This window comes from Artemia sp. Qi Xiang Cuo, chromosome 6 (genome assembly GCF_049724085.1).
Source record: "Artemia sp. Qi Xiang Cuo chromosome 6, ASM4972408v1, whole genome shotgun sequence".
Taxonomy (NCBI): Eukaryota; Metazoa; Arthropoda; class Branchiopoda; order Anostraca; family Artemiidae; genus Artemia; species Artemia sp. Qi Xiang Cuo.
This window is the reverse complement of record NC_142799.1, coordinates 26,543,666-26,567,905: the sequence shown is the minus strand read 5'-3', so window position 1 is coordinate 26,567,905 and position 24,240 is coordinate 26,543,666. Positions and strand designations below refer to the sequence as shown.

The window sequence follows — 24,240 nt, the reverse complement described above, 5'->3', positions numbered from 1 at the left end:
AAAAGGATGGGTGGGGGGTATATGGCCGCCCATCACTTTTGTTGACTCTTAAAAAAGTAACTAGAACTTTCAACTTCCAACCAAATGAGCCACCTCTGATATTCATACGACCACCCCTTACAAAAAACCTTATCTGCCCCCGGGGCATAACTTACAACACTTCCCCCGGGCTCTGGGGGGTTATGTTGACCCCTGTGGGGGGAAAGGTAGATGCCCTCTAATCAGGGGTGGGGAGGGGGCGCACCTCCCCCTACACCCACCCCCAACTGTTTGGTATTCAGTAAAATTTTCACCGAAGGCGAAAATTTCAGCAGAAACAGGCATCGTGGTGAAGCCACGATGCCCATCTGTAATATTTCTTTTCTGTCTATTTCCATATAGCATAATTCAACGTATGTACTTGATTTCCATTCACTACCTAATTTATGTGGAATCGGTAGTTTTATCACACTAGTTCCACCTAATTAAAAATTCGGTAATTTAACGTGTCCATTTGGTTCCCACTCATTAACGGGTTCGGTGAATTCGGTGGTTGTATTGTAGTAGTTCCACTCATTTGCAAATTCACTAGTTCCACCTATTTGTAAATTCGGTTATTTAAGGTGTTCATTTGGTTCCCTTTCGCTAATATAGAACGAAATTGGTGAATTTGTTAGTTCTATCGTGCTAGTTTCACTCATCTGCAAATCGGGAAATTTGTCATGTTCATAACAATCCATTAGACTCCTATTGCAATTCATTAAACGTTCGCAAATTTTGTTGTTATAAGCAGTTTAGAAGCAACCAAATTTGGTTGTTCTACTTGTCCTGGTCTGCCACTAAATTTTTCAAAGTTTTTTCTTGGCTCCTCTCTGATCCGTAGCCAAACTTGTAATGTTCGAGCATTAGGTCCATCCCGGTATTGAATTGCATTGGGTTAGTACTATCCTTTACAAGATTCAATAATTTCAGATGGTTCATATTCATTACTTAACTTTGCAGTTTGGCTACTAGTCAGATATCCAACTGATACGAAAAAAAAAATCCAAAAAAAGTAAAATCTTGCATTTTGCACAAAAACTTCAAGCAATTAAGCAATTGATTTTTCATGAAAGTCATAAGGCTATGGAACAAAAGAACTTTAAATTATGTCTGTTCTCCCCCATATTTTAAAAGAAAAAACTAACAAGTCAATAATACTAAGTTTGAGACAATCCAACCAGAAGTCCTCAAATCTTAGTCATTTTGTTTTTGTAAACATGCATGACCAGATATTTTGAGGTTTTTGCTGGAAATTTTCTGTTAACTTTGGAGGGAAGTATAATTTTTTCCAGAACTTCGAAAGATGATTTAGTGCTTGTGTGTTAAACAGAAAACAATCAAGAATTACGCTGTGTAATTCTTACGGTTTGAATTACAGTTTGCCTCTCTGGGATTGGCTATGATTTGCTTATTTTGAGTGAGAAAAACTACAAAGTATGTATATTTTTATTAAATATTTAATATATAGAAGTGGTTGGGGGTTAGGTATTTAATATAATACGTTTTGCGCGGCCTGCTTTCCATAATTTTGCCGTAGTTTCCATAATTTTGTTTCTAAAGTATTATATTATCATCATGTTTTGGTATATTTCATTAGGATTAACTTAACTTTACTTATTGAGTGTGTTTTGTTTAACAGAAATGTAACGATGATTTTTACTCAACTGACAAACAACTTGTCAAATCAAGCACTTTTTGATAAGAAAAACAATTTGAAAGCGACTTTACTCCCAACTTGATGGGGATTTTTACCATTCTATATAACTATTATTTCCTCTCCCATTTAATCTGTTCCGTAAATTTTTCCACTCCCCTTTCGAAGCTTCTTACGAGTTGGGGCTATCATCCCTTTATCTTACCCAAGTTAGATGTTCAGTGCCTTTGGAAACAAGAACAAATTTTTTATAAGACTTTATTTTTGTCAATCAATCGGCCAGTTTGAGACGGGTTTGAAAAGAAAGGCACAGTGGAATTTTGTGCATAGTTAGATTTCTTCTGAGTAACGTACTCGTGGCTTTGTGAAATTAGCTTGAATAGTACTTGGTCTGACATTTGCTTTGAAATGTCAAGTGCCGATAAGAAGCATAATGTTTCTGTAACCAGACCCAACCGTATAACCGTCAAATGCCGTGAATGTGACGCTAAAATAAGTAAGACTATTTAAAGATTAATTAAAAAACCTTTTCACACAAAATAAGTTTTTCAAAGAAAAGTAAAGAACTCCATTAAACAAAAAATGAGCAAAAATAAAATCAAATAATCCCAAAACGAACAGAAATTACAATAATTAACCGAGTCAAACTTAAAACGAGCAGAAAATAAAATAAGTTGGGCGCAAAACCCCTATGCCTTCCCAAGGCCAGAACAAAATTTGCACTTTACTGAAAAAATACAAATGAATGTGCACTGTCAGTTTAATTATATATATACTGATATTTAGCAAACAAAATATTAACATTATTTAATTTATTAAAGTTATAAAAGAAAAAACATTTATGCTTTTTCAGCAAAGTGTAAATTTTTTTTTGGCCTTGGGAAGGCATAGGGGTTTTGCGCCCAACTTATGTTAATTTCTGCTCATTTTAAGTTTGACTCGGTTAATTATTGTAATTTCTGTTCGTTTTGGGTTTCATTTATTTATCCATGCTGATTAGTGGTAGTTTACCGCTTGGTAGATTATTTGATTTGATTTTTGCTCATTTTTTGTTTAATGGAGTTCTTTGCTTTTCTTTGAAAATCTTATTTTGTGGAGAAAGTTTTTTAAATTAATTTCTGTTCGTTTTTTTGAAACTTTATAGTTTGGCCTGCTATTTGTATGCTGTTGAAAAATTTTCCGCAATTTTTAACAACATACACCCTTTTAAAAATCTGGACACAAATAGTACTGTTTAATTTAGTTTCAAACCTCCTCTAGTTGACCTGAAATGGAAAACTTGATACCATTCGCAAAAAAAATCTGTTTACTTTCTTTGATAACTTGGATACACTTACGCTATTTTGATTTGGTTAAATTCTAAGAGCAGAAATGGGAGGATTGGCATGGGAGGGTGGGCGTGGGAGGGTGGGAGTAAAAGGGGTATTAGTTGCCCTCAAATCACTTTCGACTATTAAAAAGGGCATCAGCCCTTTCTATTTTCAATCGAATGAGCCCATTTCAAAGTTCCCACGACAACTCCTTCGATACGAAGTGCCCTTGTCTAAACAACAACAACAACAAAAATAATACATTATACCCACTTCGATCTTTATTATAAGAATGTAAAGCCTTCCAATCACTTACGACTATTAAAAAGGGCACTAGGGCTTTCGATTTCCAATCGAATGAGCCCTTTTGGAAACGACAACGCTTTCTATAAACACCTTATATGCCCCCAGGGCATAAATTAAAAACCTTTGCCCTAAGGGGGACTGTCCTCAAAAACATTATTTCTATCTGGAAATCAACTACGCTGAACAAAATGGCTATCTCAAAATTTTGATTGGATGTGTTTCGGGAAATGGTGGGCATGGCAGGGGTGTTAGTCAACTTCCAATCACATTCGACTATTAAGATGGGCACAAGCCGTTCCAATTTCCAATTGAATGAACGCTTTTCGAAGTTTCTACTACAACGTCTTCAATACGAAGTGCCATTATCTAAAGGAAAAAATTAATAAATAATACATTGTGCCAACATAGTTGTTGTATTTCACCAGGGCATAACTTAAAACCCTTGCCCTGAGGACTGTGGGGGAGTGTCCTCCTCTTTACTTAGTCCTCGTTTCTTGTCTCGTTCTCGAGTGTCCTCGTTCTTTACTTAGGCAGCGCGATCGCCTTGCCAATGATTTATACAACAACTTTCTATATAAACATTATATGCCCACAGGGCATAACTTACAGCCCTTGCACTTAGGGCTCTGAGGGGGTTATCATCCGAAAAGACCTAATTTTCAGAACGTTCAACTACGTTGAACAAAATGGATATCTCAAAATTTTGATTGCATGTGTTTTGGAAAATTGTGGTTGTAAGAGGGGTATTAGTCGCTATCCAATTACTTTCAACTATTAAAAAAGGCAATAACCCTTTCAATTTCCAATTGAATGAGCTTTTTGAAGTTTCTAGGACAACGCTTTCAATAAAAACTATATATACCCCAGGGCAAAACTTACAAACCTTGCACTGAGGGCTCTGAGGGGGGTATCATCCTAAGAGACCTAATTTCCAGAACTTTCAGCTACGTTGAACAAAATGGATATCTCAAAATTTTAATTCGATGTGTTTGGGAAAATGGTGGGCGTGAGAAGGGCGTTAGTCGCTATCCAATCACTTTCAACTATTAAAAATGGTACTAGCCCTTTGAATTTCCAATCGAATGAGCCCTTTTGAAGTTTCTACGACAACGCTTTCAATAAAACTTTATATGCCCCCAAGGCAAAACTTACAACCCTTGCCCTGAGGGTTGTGGGGGAATGGGTTGTCATCCTTAAAGACCTAATTTCCAAAACTTCCAACTACGTTGAATAAAATGGCTATCTGAAAATTTTTATTGGATGTGTTTGGGGAAAAGGTGGGCGTGAGAGGGGGGTTGCCCTCAAATCATTTTCGACTATTAAAAAGTGTACTAGCCCTTTGAATTTCCTATCGAAGGAGCCCTTTTTCAAGTTTCTACGACAGAGATTTCAATAAAAACCTCATATGCCCCCAGGGCATAACTTATAATCCTTGCCCTGAGGGTTGTGGGGGAGTGCCCTCCTCAAAAACATATTTTCTATGTGGAAATCAACTACGCTGAACAAAATGGCTATCTCAAAATTTTTATTGGATGTGTTTGGGGGAATGATGTGCGTGGAGGGGGGGGGGGCTAGTTGCCCTCCAATCAGTTTCGACTATTAAAAAGGGCAATAGCCCTTTAAATTTCCAATGGAAAGAGCTTTTTTTGAAGTTTCTATGACAATGCCTTCTTTAAAAACCTTACATACCCCCAGGGTATAACTTAAAACCCTTGCCCTGAGGGCTGTGGGGGAGTATCCTCCTCAAAAACCTATTTTCGATTTGGAAATCAACTACGTTGAACAAAATAGATATCTCAAAATTTTGATTGGATGCGTTTAGGGAAATGATGGCGTGGGGAGGGGGCTAGTTGCCCTCCAATAACTGTCAACTATTAAAAATGGCACTAGCTCTTTGAATTTCCAATCCAATGAGCTTTTTTGAAGTTTCTATTACAATGCCTTTTATTAAAACCTTATATGCCCCCAGTGCATAACATAAAACCCTTGTCCTGAGGGTTGTGGGGGAATTTCCCCCTCAAAAACATTTTTTCTATCGGGAAATCAACTCCGCTGAACAACCTGGATCTATTAAAAGGTGGAGGGGTTGTATTGACCGAACGTCGAGGCGTGGGGGGGGGCTAAGGGTCCTTCCCTCAGTTTCGAATGTTAAAAGTGCTATAGGCCACTCAAATTTTCAATCGAATGAGTCCTTTTCGACCTTTTTCCGACAACTCCTATGATACAATGTGCCCGGGTATGGAGAGAAAAAAACAAAAATAAAACACATTGTGCCCACATCGTTCTCAAATCCTCCAATCACTTTCGACTATTAAAAAGGGCAAACACCCTTTGAATTTCCAATCGAATGAGCCTGTTTTGAAGTTTCTACGACAGCGGCTTCTATACAAACTTTATATGCCCCCAGGGCATAACTTAAAACCCTTGCCCCGAGGGTTGTGGGGGAATGTCCTCCTCAAAAAGATATTTTCTTCCCGGAAATCAGGTATGCTGACAAAATGCCTATATCGAAATTTTGATTGGATGTGTTTCGGGGTCTGAGTAGGGTGGGGGGCTAGGTCCCCTCCAGCCACTTTTGGCTGTAAATAAGGGCACTAGTCCACTTAGCTTTCTCTCAAATGAGTCGTTGGTTAAATCTATGCGAGCAAACCTTCTATAAAAACCTTATATACCCCCAGGTTATTAAAACCCTTGCCCTGAGGGTTGTGGGGGAGTGTCCTCCTCAAAAACCTACTTTCTATCTGGAAATAAACAATGTTGAACAAAATGGCTATCCCACAATTTTGATTGGATGTGTTTGGGGGAAAGATGGACGTGGGGGGGGGGCTAGTTGCCCTCCAATCCCTTTCGACTACTAAAAAGGGCACTAGCCCTTTGAATTTCCAATCGAATGAGCCTTTTTTGAAGTTTCTACTACAACTCCTTCTATAAGAACCTTATATGCTCCCAGGGCATAACTTAAAACCCTTGCCCCGAGGGTTGAGGGGGTGTGTCCACCTTAAAAATATGTTTTCTATCTGGAAATCAGCTACGCTGACAAAATGCCTATCTCAAAATTTTGATTGGATGTGTCTGGGGGAATGATGGGCGTGGTGGGGCTAGTTGCCCTCCAATAACTTTCGATTATTAAAAAGGGCACTAGCCCTTTGAATTTCCAATCGAATGAGCCTGTTTTGAAGTTTCTACGACAACGCCTTCTATAAAAGCCTTATATAACCCCAGGTTATTAAAACCATTGCCCTGAGGGTTGTGGGGGAGTGTCCTCCTCAAAAACCCACTTTCTATCTGGAAATAAACAATGTTGAACAAAATGGCTCTCCCACAATTTTGATTGGATGTGTTTGGGAGAAAAATGGACGTGGGGGGGCTATTTGCCGTCCACTCGCTTTCGACTATTAAAAAGGGCACTTGCCCTTAGAACATCCAATCGAATGAGCCTTTTCGTAGTTTCTACGACAACGTCTTATATAAAAACCTTATATGCCCCCAGGGCATAACTTAAAACCCTTGCCCTGAGGATTGTGGGGGAGTGTCCTCCTCAAAAATAAATTTTTTATCTGGAAATCAACTACGCTGAACAAAATAGCTGTCTCAAAATTTCGTTTGGATGTGTTTGGGGGAATGATTGGCGTGAGGGGGAGGGGGGCTAGTTTCCCTCCAATCACTTTAGACAATTAAAAAGGGCACTAGAACTCTCGATTTCTAATCGAATTTTGAGTCTCTTTGAAGTCGAATTTTGAAGCCCCTTTTGAAGTCTTTACGACGACCCCTTCTATACGAAGTGCCCTGCTTTAAAGAAAAAAAAGTAATAAACTGTCCATTGTGTCAACATTGATCTTATATGCCTTCGGGGCATAACTTAAAACCTTTGCCCCGAGGGTTGTGGGGGAGTATCCTCCTCAAAAAGATATTTTCTATCTGGAAATCAACTACGCGAACAAAAGGGCTGTCTCAAAATTCTGATTGGATGTGTTTGGGGGAATGAAGGGCGGGGGGGGGGGCTAGGTGCCCACCAATCAATTTCTACTATTAAAAAGGGCACTAGCCACTCCAATTTCCAATCGAATCAACCCTTTTCGAAGTTTCTACGAGAACTTCTTCGATAAAAAGTGCCCGGGTATGGAGAAAGAACCAAAATACATTGTGCCCACATCGTTCTTTACTTAGGCAGCGCTAGCGCGCTGCCTATGATCATGTTCGTCATATTCACTACGATCCTGAAGAGGCACCAAAATATGTGAATGTGCCGTAGTTTAAAAACCCGTTTACGGCATCAAAGAAGCAAAAGCGATATGACAATATTACGGTCACTACAGCTCTTGTCAGTAAAAGTATTTCTATGGCAATAACTGCCTCACCAACTACTAAGGCCCTGCCTTTACCTGATGACACCATAGTGACTGGAGATGCCAAATTACAATCAATATTTTCAGGCATAAAATCTCTTTTTATAGCAGCATATATTGACCAGAATTTTGTTGTGGGCGTCTTTAAAGGGGTTAAACAAGCCCGTCATTTCCAGGTGTGTGTGTGTGTGTGGGGGGGGGGGGGGTAGCATCCCGAATCCATGGAAATAATTTGTATGCAAAAGAGCATTAATATTGCAGTAATTCCATGATCTCCATACATTTTTTACCATTCCTCGTTCTTTTGATCTGTTCATCAGTTCTCATATTTGCTAACATCAGGTTACTTCGCATTATTACATTCGTCAATATCAGGTAAAAAAAAATATGGTACTGTTCTATTAGCTGGGAGCCACCCAAGAAGTGAAGTTTGGTTAATGCTAATGAAATAAAACAAAATAAGATGAAAATATAATAGTTTAGAAACAAATTTCGGCTATATATTTGCACATTAGGGGGTGGGGATGTAGCAGTGCATATATTAAATACGTAACCTAACCTAGGTACCTTTTCCCCCCTAAACCCCAAAAAACACGAAGCATTTATTGTTAAATCTTACAGCATTTATTGTTTTAACCGGATTTAATCCGGGAAAATTGGGTAAATGAATAAGTCGAATAAATAGACAAATAGTTTAAGGGATGCTCGAACACACACATAAATCAAAGGCCCGAACACACCAGAACTATTACTAATTTAGCCAAAAAAGAACATATAAGCTGTCACTTCATATCCGACTTTTAATTTAAATAATAAACAAACTAAGGCAGTTACACTAAGAAGCGGAATGAAAAACGATAAACCAAAACCTAAATTAAGAATATGTGTTTCAGAAGACTAGGGTGCAAGTTTAAGATGAATAGCTCTAAGATCTTCTTGGGTTAAATGAACTGTTTCACAGCCACCTTCTATGCCAGGAAATTTGAGACGAGCCCGTAGTTCATCAGCCTAAAAATAATTCAGTCCATGAATGTCAACTTTTTCAATCCTTTGTCATGAATGTTAATCCTTTAATAAATGTCAACTTTTCTAGATCTTTGGATACCCTTTCCGAGATAGTCAAAAAGTCAAACTTTAGCGTAAGGAGAGGGGAGTTGAGGAGGGGACAGCCCTATCATGCACGGATTATTTTCTCTTCGTCTCAGTTTTAGGGTTACCCTTTAATTTTATTTTAAAGACAAACCATTTTTAGCTGAAATCAAAGAGAAAGGAATAATTTGTATGAGGAATTAGATCAATAGATTACGCAAATTATTAACAATAATCAATATCTGTAATGTCTTTTGTACATTTTAAGCGTTCTTGTTTTGTTTTTTAATAAAGGCGCTTGATATTCAATTCAATTCATCAACATAAACAAAACTAAATTTGACAATAAGTTTCATTAAAGCAGAAAATATGCTTGAAAAAGCGACCGGTTGGATATCATTCATGCCAATTCATCTTACACAATTCAAAAACGAAAAAATAAAGGAAGAAAAGCTGAAAAAATATAGAAAAGAATAAATGCAAATCAAATGATAAAAACGAAATAGAACCCCAATGATAAAAAAAAAACCTTGTCTGGAGTCTTTAACATTGCCAAATTCCAAAAAAAGAACTTTTTCAAGTTGCGGTACACCTTTAGCTTGACGAACGGAATCTGGAAAGGAATTCCAAACTGACAGGTCTATGTGTCTGGTCACATGACTAGCTCTCAGTATATTACGTGGCTCAAATATAAGGCTAGCAGCATTCATAGCCGACTTTATCTCCTCTAATTTTACTTCAAGTAAATTTTTGACAATGTTCTCTCTCTTTTATTTTTATTTTACTTTAAACCATGCCTTTAGGTCTGTGATACATGTTGAACTACAATGCCAAATTTCAATCAAGATAACACCGATTTTGGGGGAAATTTGATCCCAACTTCTAAGGTTGAGTTTTTAGAATCGACATGATTATTAGATTTTGTTGTTGCATATATTTATAGCCGAAACTTTGTTTTTAGAGTTTCTGGTTCTATTGACAAGGGTCGCTCTTCATTAACAGTTTGCTACTACAAGCTGTTTAATCCAATGCTCTGTTACATGTTAAGGAGCGCTGCTACTTCTTCAGTCAACCCCTACTTTTACATTCAAGTCTAATATTTGTAAAACAAAACTCCGAGAATGAGAGTCATCCCTTAAATTATTCGGCCATCGAAATAGTTAATAGAAGGAAGGGGGTCCTAAATATGTAAAACTATCTATATATCGATGGCTAGGGCACATTCTACGGATGAAGGATAACATATTGCCAGAGATTGTTCTTTTGGGGCAACCGTCTAGGGCTAAAGAAAAGCATGTCGTCCTCGGTTGGGGTGGGAGAATGTCGTAAAGAAATATTTGATGGAAGTGAAAAATTCCAGGGAGGGTGTAAATAGGGAGGTTTTGAATAGATTGGGATGGAAGAAAAGCGTGCGTAGCCATGTCGGCCTCGGGCGGTTTTGTGCTGTAGTGAGTGGTTAGTAGTAGTAGTAGTAGTATTTAGTGTCTTCATTTCCACGGTTTTCAACAGGGAGTTGTCGTGGATACTTGTTTATACTGATTTTTCCAATGGATGCCACGGCAACCAGGAGCAATGCCCGCCCCCGGGAAACAATAAAAAATTAAACAATGCATATAAACAGGAAAATCAGAAACATTCCATTTTAAAATCAGTAAAGTAAAAGCTACTCCTTAGTTACAGTTCGATTTTTTCGAATTGAGAAACATGATTCTGTATTCTGTTTAGCCCGGTTTGAACAGCGTCGTTATGAACACAGTTATAAATAGATTCCCTCAGAGAACTCACTTGGCTTCCCTTCTTTACTAAATAGGGGAGACCACCAAAAGGACGGCCACGAGTTAGCCAAACTGGTGTATAAGTGAACAATGCTCTATCTCAAGCTGTTTTGTTTAGCCCGGTTTGAATAGCGTCGTCATTAACACAGTTATAAATAGATTCCAGTTATAAATAGATTGCTCACGCGAGTGGGACCTCTAGAGAAGATAAAAACGAAGTTATCACAAATCACGGATAATTGAGCCCTTATCATCAGTTATATTATTTTGTTTAGAATAGTTCAAAGATTGGATTGGAAAGATTGATTGAACATTGAAACCTATGGGAGCTGACCCCTGCCCCTCCATGGCCTGGCCCCCCCCAACAAAAAATCATTGAAGACATTTTATTTCAAAACTTATGGGAGCTGAAGCCTGGCCCTTCAAGCCCCTTCAGGTTTTTTGCTGAAAAATCAAGGCATTGCTGATATAGGGTGAATTTACTCTAATTACAGTTGGCTCTACATTCTTACGTAATTCAGTCAGTGCATCAATTAGGTGAATTCCCGAATCCTTAGAACATTCAGAGATCATTAGGATATGGATTATTAGAAAATTTCAAATTACAGAGGTTGTACAAAACACGATTTCAAAACTTTCTATTGCGCAAATAAAAACCAATATCAGTATATACAATATCAAAGAATTAAGAAAGAAAAGGACATTATTTAAGACCCTGTTCAAATTAAATTAAAAAAACAACAAGTTTTTTCAACTGAAAGTAAGGAGCAATATTGAAACTTACAGCGAACAGAAATTATTCCGTATATGAGGGGGTTAATCCTCCACAATACCTCGCTCTTTGCTCTAAAGGTTTTTAGTACTAAAAAAAAACAACTTATTGTTCTAATTAAACAAACCTAGTGTTTAAGCAGTCGTTCTTAAAGTATTGGGACATAATTAAAACTTTAGCGTAAAGAGTGAGTTGCTGTGGAGGAGTAACCCCGTCATATATGTAATAATTTCTGTTCGTTTTAAGTTTTGATGCTGATCCTTATTTTCAGTTGAAAAAACTTGTTTGGTTTTTTTAATTTAATTTCTGATCTTTTTTAAATAATTCGATGAAATCTGGCTACTCCTCAACGGAAAAATCCCTCCTCCCCAAGGATTTATTCTCTAGACAATTCAATCCTTGTGAGAATATATCCCGAACAATTACCCTTAATATCTCCACGCGTAAAATTGAGTCGGCAAAGAGAAAGCAAGAGATAAGAAGAATTTCGTATAGGAATTCTGACAAATTCCCACAGTGTAAAATTTCCCCTGACAAATTCGCCCCCTGGAAAATTCCCTCCCCATGGAAAATTATTCCCGAAGATAATCCTACTAGCAGAACCCCCCCCCCCCCCCGAAAAATGTAAGCATACGTCCTAATAACAAATACTTTACGTAAACAATAGGCAAATTTTGTAAATTAAAGACCTATCCCCAGGGGCTCTGGGAGGCTCACGATATCCCCAAAGGCATAGTTATTCGACCTTTCAACTATGCTGAACAAAATAGCTATCTCAAAATTTTGATCGGAAGATTTTGAAAAAAAGGCGTGGGAGGGGCCCTAGTTGCTCTCCAATCTTTTTACCACTTAAAAAGGGCGCTAGAGCTTTTAATTTCCGTTTGAATGAAGCCTCTCACGAAAATCACGAAATTCTGGGACCATTGGGTTGATATCATCACCACTGGAGAAAAAAAAAAAAAAAAAAAAAAAAAAAAAAAAAAAAAAACACATCCGTCATCTTTCTCCAAAATTTCACATTTTTTAAGATAGGTGCTTGAAACTTCTACAGTAGGATTATCTGATATGCTGAATCTGATGGTATTATTTTCATTAAGGTTCTCTCATTTTCATTAATTTTATGACTTTTCACCCCTTTTTAAAAAATCAGACAAATTTTCTCAGGCTCGTAACCTTTGATGGGTAAGATTAAACTTATTGAAACTTACATATTTGAAACCAACATAAAGCCCCAATTCTTTTGGTATATCTATTGGTAAACAATTCTTTTTTTTTTAGTTTTGGTTACTATTGAGCCGGGCATGGACAATACTGGTTTTTACCCTATCCTCTACCATGAGCCTCCCCCACAGAGGATCTAAGTATTGACAAAAAAACTCAATTCAGTGCCCCCTTACAGGCTGGGTTCAGTGGCAGTCACCCCCCTTGTCTCTTCCCTACCTACGCCCCTGGTTATGATAGCAAACTTCTTTATTTTAGTGTAATCACTCAAAATTGATAAGAAGATTTTTTTTAATAAGAAAAGCCTCATCAGGTTAAAACTTATTTTTGCATTAAGAAACAGTTTGGATTACTTGCACTAGAAAAAAATCACATGGCATGGGTGTTAATTATGTCAAGAACTAAGGTATTTCCACTTGAAAGCTACTGGTTTGATTGGTTTTGGTCAGTTACACAGGTTAGAGGTGAGCCTGAATGTGAAACTTAGTCCCAGCAAGTGGACCCTCTTGAGCCACACCAGAACCATTTAATGGAAGACAAAGTATACGACTATTCATCTTCCTTGTTCTAATGCTTAATAATTATCAAAATGATTTCCAGATCAGACCGAGCATATGACCTTTGTTAATGTTGTGAAATCCGTTATTTTCATGACACAGTGCGAGAAATAATCCACACAAGAAGCAGTGCTTGTCCATGGGGCGGAATTGGCACTTAATTGGCATATTTTTAAATAGCAAAGAAAAAAAAAATGCAATTCCTTTTCTGCAGTCGAAAAGCGAAACCTGATCATAAATGCAGAAAAAACTAACGAACCTCAGTAGAAGGAGGGTCACCATTCCAGGGGTGAGTTTACAGCATTGCCAGATAAGAGTGTCATGGTTATGTTGATGTTGTTTCTTAGTTCTGTTCTGTTTGTTGATAGTTATGTTGTTTCATGGTTCTGTTTGTTGATGGTTATGTTGTTTCATGGTTCTGTTTGTTTCATAGTTATCAGGTTTGATGTTTCAGTTCCTATTGAATACAGACAGAAGTTTACAACCTTGCCAGATAAGAGTTTCATGGTTATGTGGTTTGATGTTGTTTCATAGTTATGTTCTGTTTGTTGATGGTTATATTGTTTGTTGGTTATGTGGTTTGATGTTGTTTCATAGTTCTGTTCTGTTTGTTGGTGAACTTGTTTGATGTTTCTAAGCCTAATGGATAGAAACAGAAGTTTACATTATTGCGAGCGTCAAACGGGACAGGATCATTGACACCTATTTGTAGGTCAATGGATTTACGTAAGGTTTCTCTTACATCGCAATTCAACCTTGAGATTTCGTTTATAATGAACATGCTAACAAAGGAACATTCAGAAATTACTTTTAGGGGATTATTTGGCCGAAACAAATTAATCGACATTTTAGGGATTTTTTGGGTGAAACAGTTTGAGACATTTTAGATGATGATTTGGGGTGAAACTCTGCGTTCGCTATAATACACAAGTACACAATATTGGATTAGTGAGAGAATTATGAGCATGAACTATCAATGACTCCAACCACAATGGACCTCAGCCTCCAGGGGCCACCTCTCCCCAGCCCCCCAGACCCCTTCCCCCCATTCCAATATTTTTGAGGACATCCCCCTATTTCAATATAGAAACTCAAATTAAGAGTTAAAAATGTGTAAGAAAAAGGTTAGCAGAACATCAACTTTGACCTCATCTTTCAAGATTTAGACAAGCAGATAGTATGAACATCCAATTCTGTTACTTTTTACCAAACTTTTTCAAATATGGCATTTAGAATGTTACCCCATTTTTTTTAAAGTCCCCACCAAGACCTAAAATGTTTCCCCATTATGACTTTTGTATTTACGAACCTTAGCGCATCAGCTATTCATGCAAACATCCACCAATAAAATCCAATATTAAAAGAAATTTTCATCAATATAAAAATTAAGACACAGCGAAAACGTCTTTTTCCAAACACATTTTTGACCGATCTGGTAAAATAAATGGCTAGACACAGCTTGCGGACGTTCACGAAACGTTGAATCTTTCTTTGTTCCCTAATAAAATTTAGTTCATCTGTGTTGTAAGAATCAAAGCAAATGTTTAGGGAATGATCAACAAGAGATGTAACAACACCTCCTTTAATAAAGTGGGGTTTTAGTTTTCAGAAATAGGCTTTAATTTTCAGAAATAAGAATATCCAAGTTTGAAATACATTTGATTATACTAATTATATTTTAATTTTCTTACTAAAGCTGGGTTTTAGTTTTCGGAAATAAGGACACCCACGTTTAAAATATATCAGGTTTTATTAATAGTATTTAATTTTAGTAATTTCATTGTCGAAATCAACGATAAACCCATTTTACAAGTTGAAGTACTCATCTTTTTCACTCCCGACATTACTTTACGACTTTTTGCATACCCCAAAACTAAGCAACACTCTTTAAAAGGCTTTATAATATTATTTCAGAACAACTTCTTTTCATAATATTCCTCCTAAACCCATTTTACAAGTTGAAGTACTCATCTTTTTTCACTCTCAACATTACTTTACGACTTTTTGCATACCCCAAAACTAAGCAACACTCTTTAAAAGGCTTTATGATATTATTTAAGAACAAGTTCTTATCATAATATTCCTCCTAAAACTATTTTAAAAATTGGAGTACACATCTTTTTCACTCCCAACTTTAATTTACGACTTTTTGCATACCCTAACAAAAAGAAATACTTTTTAAATGCTTTATTATATCTTTTTAGAACAAGGTTTTTTCTTAATATTCCACCTAAACCTGTTCTACAAGTTGACTTTTTTGGCCCCCCCCCCATATTTTTTAATACTTTTTTTTGCGCGCTTGAGACACAGAAGGACCCCTCCCTCGACCCAACTTTTTGCCCCCCCAATTTTTTTTGCGCGCTTGAGACACACAAGGCCCCCCCCCCAACTTTTTGGCTCCCTCCCCCCCTCCCCCAATATATCATTTCAGATCAAGTTCTCTTCTGAATATTCCTCATAAACTTATTTCATAAGTTGAAGTACTCATCTTTTTTCACTCCCAACAATACTTTACGACTTTTTGCATACCCCAACACCAAACAATACTTTTCAAAAGGCTTTATTATATCTTTTCAGAACAAGTTCTTTTCTTAATATCCCTCCTAAACAAATTTTACAAGTTGAAGTACTCATCCTTTTCACCCACAACTTTACTTTACGACTTTTTGAATACCTCAACAACAAGCAATACTTTTCAAGAGGCATTATTATATTATTTCAGAACAAGGTATTTTCTTAATATCCCTCCTAAACCCATTTTGAAAGTTGAAGTACTCATCCTTTTTCACTCCCAACATTACTTTACGACTTTTTTGCATACCACAACATCAAGCAAGGTTCCACTTCAGTTCAGATTTTTCCCCAAAGATATAAATTTAAAGTTCTCCTTCAAATTTTCTGTAGAACATAGAAACAGTTTAACCTTGATCGTGAATATTTCACCATGAAGATAAGAAGCTCCACTTTAATTCTAAGATTTTTCCCAGACATCAAAAAATTGAAAGCTATGTTCAAAATTTTAGCGTAGAAGATAGGAAAAGTTATACTATGATTGTGAATATTTTCCATGAAGATAAAAAGTTCCTGCCCCCCCCCCCCTCCAACCAACTTTTTGCCCCCTTCCCAATTTTTTTACACTTTTTTTTGCGCGCTTGAGACACAGAAGTACTCATCTTTTTCACACCCAACATTACTTTATAACTTTTTTGTATACCCCAACACCAAGCAATACTTTTCAAAAGGCTTTATTATATCTTTTCAGAACAAGGTCTTTTCGTAATATCCCCCCTAAACCAATTTTACAAGTTGAAGTACTCATCCTTTTCACTCACAACTTTACTTTGCGACTTTTTGAATACCCCAAACATCAAGGAATACTATTCAAAAGGCTTTATTATATTATTTTAGAACAAGGTCTTTTCTTAATATCCCTCCTAAACCCATTTTACAAGTTGAAGTACTCATCTTTTTCACTCCCAACTTTGCTTTACGACTTTTTTTGCATACCAAAACACCAAGCAAGGTTCCACTTCAGTTCAGATTTTTCCCTAAAGACATAAATTTAAAGTACTCCTCCAAATTTTTTGTAGAAGATAGAAAAAGTTATACATTGATCGTGAATATTTCATCATGAAGATAAGGAACTCCACTTTAATTCTGAGATTTTTCCCAAAGACATAAAAATATTTAAAACTCTGTTCTAAATTTTAGCGCAGAAGATAGGAAAAGTTCCATTTTAATTCTAATTTTCTCAAAGAAGTGAAGAAAAGTTCCAGTTCTCTTATGAATTTTCTCTATGAGAAGAAACAAGTGACAGACCACTTCTATTTTTTCTAGAGAATATAAAAAATTTCCACTTTAGTTAAGATTTTTCTTAAAGAAAAGAAAAAGTTGAAATGACTGTTCAAAATTTTACATAGAAAATATAAATATATGTACTCTGATTGTAAAAAATTAGCTCAATTCTGAATTTTACCAAAGACTTACAGTTCAATTCTAATTTTTCCAGAGAAAATAAAAAGCTTCCATTTCAGTTCTTAAGTTCCCAAAGAGACAAAAAAATTTGAAGTTCTATTCTAAATTTTTCCGTAGAAGATATAAAAAGTTATACCATAGTTGTGAATATTTTCCATGAAGATAAAAAGTTCCACTTTAATTCTAAATTTTCTCAATGAAGTGAAAAAAGCTCAAGTTCTCTTCTGAATTTTCTCAATGAAAAGAAATTAGTTACAGATCAATTTTAATTTGTTTTCCAAAGAATATAAAAAGGTTCCGCTTAAGTTCTGATTTTTCTCAAAGAGATGAAAAATTTAAAGTTCTGTTCCAAATGTTTCGTAGAAGATAGAAAAAAGTTATACATTGATTGTGGAAAGTTAGCTCAATTCTGAATTTTGCCATAGAACTTACAGATCAATTCTAATTTCTTTTTTCAAGAAATAAAAAGGTTCCACTTCAGTTCTGATTTTTCCGAAAAGACATTAAAAATTTAAAGCTCTGTTCTAAATTTTTCCATAGAAGATAGGAAAAGTTATACTATGATTGTGAATGTTCTCCATGCAGATAAAAAGTTCCACTCTAATTCTAAATTTTCTCAACGAATTGAAGGAACGTGTGAGTTCTCTTCTGAACCTTCTGAATGAAAAAGAAATTAGTTACAGATCAATTCTAATTTTTTTCAAGAAATAAAAAGGTTCCACTTAAGTTCTGATTTTTCCCAAAGACATAAAAAAATTTAAAGCTCTGTTCTAAATTTTTCCATAAAAGACAGGAAAAGTTATACCATGATTGTGAATACTTTCCAATGAAGATAAAAAGTTCCACTTTAATTCTAAATTTTCTCAACGATGTGAAGAAAAGTTCAAGTTCTCTTCTGAATTTTCTCTATGAAAAAGAAATAAGTTACAGATCCATTCTAATTTTTTTCAGAGAAAATAAAAAGGTTTCACTTCAGTTCAGATTTTTCCCCAAAGACACAAATTTAAAGTTCTCCAAATTTTTATTGAAGATTGAAAAAGTTATACATTGATCGTGAATATTTCACCATGAAGATAAGAAGCTTCACTTTAATTCTGAGATGTTTTCCAAAGACATAAGAAAATTTAAAGCTCTGTTCTAAATTTTAGCGTAGAAGATAGGAAAAGTTATACTATGATTGTGAATATTTTTCATGCAGATAAAAAGTTCCACTTTAATTCTAATTTTCTCAATGAAGTGAAGAAAAGTTCAAGTTTTCTTCTGAATTTTCTCTATGAAATGAAATAAGTTACAGATCAATTCTATTTTTTCCAGAGAAAATAAAAATTTTCCACTTCAGTTCAGATTTTTCTCAAAGAGATGAAAACATTTAAAGTGCTGTTCCAAATTTTTCATAGAAGATAGAAAAAGTTATACTTTGATCGTGAAAAGTTAGCTCAATTCTGAATTTTACCAAAGAACTTACAGTTCAATTCTAATTTCTCCAGAGAAAAAAAAAGCTTCCACTTCAGTTCTTAATTTCCCAAAGACAGAAAAATTTAAAGTTCTATTCTAAATTTTTCCGTAGAAGATAGAAAAATTTATACTATAGTTTTGATTATTTTCCATGAAGATAAAAAATTCCACTTTAATTCTAAATTTTCTCAATGAAGTGAAGAAAAATTTAAGTTCTCTTCTGAATTTTCTCAATGAAAAAGAAATAAGTTACAAATCAATTCCAATTTTTTCCAAAGAATATAATAAGGTTCCGCTTCAGTTCTGATTTATCTCAAAGAGATGAAAAATTTAAAGTTCTGTTCCAAATTTTTCGTAGAAGATAGAAAAAAGTTATACATTGATTGTGAATATTCACAATGAAGATAAGGAGCTCCACTTTAATTCTAAATTTTCTCCATGAACTGTAAAAATGTTCAAGTTCTCTTCAGAATTTTCTCAATGAAAAGAAATTAGTTACAGATCAATTCTAATTTTTTTTCAAGAAATAAAAAGGTTCCACTTCAGTTCTGATTTTTCCCAAAGACATAAACAAATTTTAAGTTCTGTTGTAAATTTTCCCGTAGAAGATAGGAAAAGTTATACTATGATTGTGAATATTTTCCATGAAGATAAAAAGTTCCACTTTAGTTCTAAATTTTCTCAGCGAAGTGAAGAAAAGTTCAAGTTCTCTTCTGAATTTTCTCTATGAAAAAGAAATAAGTTAAAGTTCTGTTCCAAATTTTTGTAGAATATAGAAAAAGTTACACTTTGATCGTGAATATTTCGTCATGAAGATAAGGAGCTCCACTTTAATTCTGAGATTTTTTCCAAAGACAAAAAAATTTAAAGCTGAAGTTCTAAATTTTACCATAGAAGATAGGAAAAGTTATACTATGATTGGGACTATTTTTTCCAGAGAAAATAAAAATTTTCCGCTTCAGTTCAGATTTTTCTCAGAGATGAAAATAGATCAATTCTGAATTTTACCAAAGAAGAGTTACATTTTACCAATTCTAATTTTTCCAATTAATTTAGACTAGGTTACGTGCCGGGGTATTCTCGGTGGAGGGGTTTTTCTTGGAGAGAATTTTCTGTGGGAGGGTTTTTCGGGGGAATTTGTGAGTTACGTGTCGGGATATTCTCCGTGGAAGGGTTTTTCTAGGAGAGAATTTTCTGTGGGAGGGTTTTTCAGGGGAATTAGTAAGCTGAAATTTTGCATAGGGAGAAGGAAGGGTGGGAATTTCGCGCATATTTTTTTAATAAAGTTGAATCTTATTCATTTTTAAGCTTAATTTAGGCTATATTACGCGCGCGCGCGTAACCTAGCCTAACTTTTTATATCTTCTATGAAAAATTTGGAACAGTCCTTTCAATTTTTTCATCTCTTTGAGAAAAATCTGAACTGAAGTGGAAAATTTTTATTTTTTCAGTAATAAATATAGAATTGATCTGTAACTTATTTCTTTTAATAGAAAAAATTTAAAAGAGAACTTGAACTTTTCTTCACATTGTTGAGAAAATTAGAATTAAAATGGAACTTTTTATCTTCATGGAAAATATTCACAATCATAGCATAACTTTTCCTATCTTCTAGGCTAACCTTTAGAACAGAGCTTTAAATTTTTTTATGTCTTTGGGAAAAATCTCAGAATTAAAGTGGAGCTCCTTATTTTCATGGTGAAATATTCACGATCAATGTATAACTTTTTCTATCTTCTACAAAAAATTTGGAGGAAAATTTTAAATTTATGTGTTTGGGGAAAAATCGGAACTAAAGTGGAACCTCGCTTGATGTAGTGGTATGCAAAAAAAGTCGTAAAGTAATGTCGGGAGTGAAAAAGATGCGTACTTCAACTTGTAAAATGGGTTTAGGAGGGATATTAAGAAAAGACCTTGTTCTGAAATAATATAATAAAGCCTTTTGAAAAGTATTGCTTGATGTTTGGGGTATGCAAAAAGTCGTAAAATAAAGTTGAGTGTGAAAAGAATGAGTGCTTCAACTTGTAAAATTGGTTTAGGAGGGATATTACGATAAGACCTTGTTCTGAAAAGATATAATAAAGCCTTTTGAAAAGTATTGCTTGGTGTTGGAGTATACAAAAAAGTCGTAAAGTAATGTTGGGTGTGAAAAAGATGAGTACTTCAACTTGTAAAATGGGTTTAGGAGGGATACTGAGAAAAAACCTTGTTCTGAAATAATATTGGCCTAATAAAGCCTTTTGAAAAGTATTGCTCGGTGTTGTGGTATTCAAAAAGTCGTAAAGTAAAGTTGTGGATGAAAAGGATGAGTACTTCAACTTGTAAAATTGGTTTAGGAGGAATATTAAGAAAAAAATTGTTCTGAAAAGATATAATGAAGCCTTTTGAAAAGTATTGCTTGGTGATGGGGTATGCAAAAACTCGTGAAGTATTGTTGGGAGTGAAAAAAGATGAGTACATCAACTTATAAAATAAGTTTAGGAGGAATATTAAGAAGAAAACTTGATCTGAAATGATACATTAGGTGAGGGGGGCGAAAATTTGGGGGAGGGGGGCTTCTGTGTCTCAAGCGCGCAAAAAGTGTAAAAAAATTGGGAAGGGGGCAAAAAATTGGGTGGAGGGGGGGGGAACTTTTTATCTTCATGGAAAATATTCACAACCATAGTATAACTTTTCCTATCTTCTACGCTAAAATTTAGAACATAGCTTTAAATTTTTTTATGTCTTTGGGAAAAATCAGAACTCAAGTGGAGCTCCTTATCGTCATGGCGAAATAATCACGATCAATGTATAACTTTTTCTATCTTCTACAAATAATTTGGAGGAGAAATTTAAATTTTTGTCTTTGGGGAAAAATCTGAACTGAAGTGAAGCCTTGCTTGATGTTGTGGTATGCAAAAAAGTCGTAAATTAATGTTGAAAGTGAAAAAGATGAGTACTTCAACTTGTAAAATGGGTTTAGGAGGGATATTAAGAAAAGACCTTGTTCTGAAAAGATATAATACAGCCTTTTGAAAAGTATTTGCTTGATGTTGGGGTATGCAAAAAGCCGTAAAGCAATGTTGGGAGTGAAAAAGGATGAGTACTTAAACTTGTAAAATGGGTTTAGGAGGAATATTAAGAAAAGAACTTGTTCTGAAATAGTATAATAAAGCCTTTTCAAAAGTATTGCTTGAGGTTGGGGTATGCAAAAAGTCGTAAAGTAATGTTGGGAGTGAAAAAGATGAGTACTCCAACTTGTAAAATGGGTTTAGGAGGGATATTACGAAAATACTTTGTTCTGAAATAATATAATAAAGCCTTTTGAAAAGTATTGCTTGGTGTTGGGGTAAGCAAAAAAGTCGTAAAGTAATGTGGGGAGTGACAAAGATGAGTGCTTCATCTTGTAAAATGGGTTTAGGAGGGATATTAAGAAAAGACCTTGTTCTGAAATAATATAATAAAGCCTTTTGAAAAGTATTGCTTGGTGTTGGGGTATTCAAAAAGTCGCAAAGTAAAGTTGTGGGTTAAGAGGGTGAGTACATCAACTTGTAAAATTGGTTTAGGACGAATATTAAGAAAACAACTTGCTCTGAAAAGATATAATAAAGCCTTTTGAAAAGAATTGCTTGGTGTTGGGGTATGCAAAAAGTCGTAAAGTATTGTTGGGAGTGAAAAAAGATAAGTACTTCAACTTATGAAATAAGTTTAGGAGGAATATTAAGAAGAGAACTTGATCTGAAATGATATATTGGGGGGGGGGGGGCAAAAAGTTGGGGGGAGGGTCCCTTCTGTGTCTCAAGCGCGCAAAAAATTGTAAAAAATGGGCAGGGGGGGGGGGCAAAAAGTTGGGTGGAAGGGGGGGGGCCTTTTGTGTCTCAAGCGTGCAAAAGAAGTATTAAAAAAATGTTGGGGGGGGGGGGTGCCAAAAAAGTCAACTTGTAAAACAGGTTTAGGTGGAATATTAAGAAAAGATCTTGTTCTGAAAAGATATAATAAAGCATTTGAAAAGTGTTGCTTGGTGCTGGGGTATACAAAAAGTCGTAAAGTAATGTTGAGAGTGAAAAAAGCTGAGTACTTCAACTTGTAAAATGGGTTTAGCAGGAATATTATGAAAAGAAGTAGCTCTGAAATAATATTATAAAGCCTTTTGAAGAGTGTGGCTTGGTGTTGAGGTATACAAAAAGTCGTAAAGTAATGTCGGGAGTGAAAAAGATGAGTACTTCAACTTGTAAAATGGGTTTATCGTTGATTTCGACAATGAAATTACTTTATTTGAAAATTAAATATTATTAACAAAAACCTGATATATTTTAAACGTGGGTGTCCTTATTACCGAAAACTAAAACCCAGCTTTATTAAGAAAAATCAAATATTAGCAATATAATCAAATGTATTTCAAACGTTGATATTCTTATTTCTGAAAACTAAAACCTATTTTTGAAAACAAAAACCCCACTTTATTAAAGGAGGTGTTGTTACATCTCTTGTTGATCTTTTCCTAAACATTCGCTGTGATTCTTACACCACAGATGAACTAAATTTTATTAGGAGACAAAGAAAGATTCAACGTTTCGTGAACGTCTGCAAGCTGTTTCTAGCCATTTATTTTACCAGATCGGTCAAAAATGTGTTTGGAAAAAGACGTTTTCGCTGTGTCTTAATTTTTATATTGATGAAAATTTCATTTAATATTGGATTTTATTGGCGGATGTTTGCATGAATAGCTGATGCGCTAAGGTTCGTAAATACAAAAGTCATAATGGGGAAACATTTTAGGTCATGGTGGGGACTTAAACAAAAAAAATGGTTAACATTCTAAATGCCATATTTGAAAATGTTAGGTAAAAAGTAACAGAATTGGATGTTCATACTATCTGCTTGTCTAAATCTTGAAAGATGAGGTCAAAGTTGACGTTCTGCTAACTTTTTTTTTTACAAATTTTTAACTCTTAATTTGATCCTCTATATTGAAAATTGGGGGGTGTCCTCAAAAAAGTTGGAATGGTGGGATGGGGTCTTGGGGGCTGGGGAGAGGTGCCCCTGGAGGTAGAGGTCCATTGTGGTTAGGGTCATTGATGGTTCATACTCATAATTCTCTCACTTGTCCAATATTGTGCACTTGTGTGTTATAGCGACCACAGAGTTTCACCCCGAATCATCCTCTAAAATGTCTCAAACTGTTTCACCCAAAAAATCCCTAGAAAGTCGATTAATTTATTTTACCCAAATAATCCACTAAAAGTAATTTCTCAATGTTTCTTTTTTAGCGTGTTCATTATAAACAAAATCTCAAGGTTGAATTGCGATGTAAGAGAAACCTTACGTAAATCCATTGACCTAGAAATAAGTGTCAATGATCCTGTCCCGTTAGACGCTCTTATCTGGCAATGATGTAAACTCCCGTCTGTATCCATTAGGCTTAGAAACATCAAACAAGTTGACCAAAAAACAGAACAGAACTATGAAACAACATCAAACCATATAACCAACAAACAATATAACCATCACACCACATAACCATCAAACACGCTCTTATCTGGCAATGTTGTAAACTTCTGTCTGTATTCAATAGGCACTAAACCATCAAACGTCATAACCATGAAACAAACAGAACCATGAAACAACATAACGATCGACAAACAGAACCATGAAACAACATAACCATCAACAAACAGAACAGAACTAAGAAACATCATCAACATAACCATGAAACTCTTATCTGGCAATGTCGTAAACTCCCCCCGGGATGGTCACCCTCCTCCTACTAACCTCCCAGA

At 35.3% G+C, this 24,240-nt stretch overlaps 1 protein-coding gene across 2 annotated transcripts in view; it reads right to left on the bottom strand.

The window, feature by feature from the left end:
* Positions 1-8,412: 8,412 nt before the first annotated feature.
* The window catches only part of LOC148951051 (dynactin subunit 1-like), a 177,506-nt gene continuing 161,678 nt past the window's right edge, over positions 8,413-24,240 (bottom strand). For both annotated transcript variants that reach the window (XM_089090588.1, XM_089090589.1), the window contains one exon: positions 8,413-8,645. In XM_089090588.1, the coding sequence (XP_088946714.1) occupies positions 8,535-8,645 (111 nt within the window). In that variant the 3' untranslated portion in view covers positions 8,413-8,534. The remainder of the gene's footprint in view (positions 8,646-24,240) is intronic.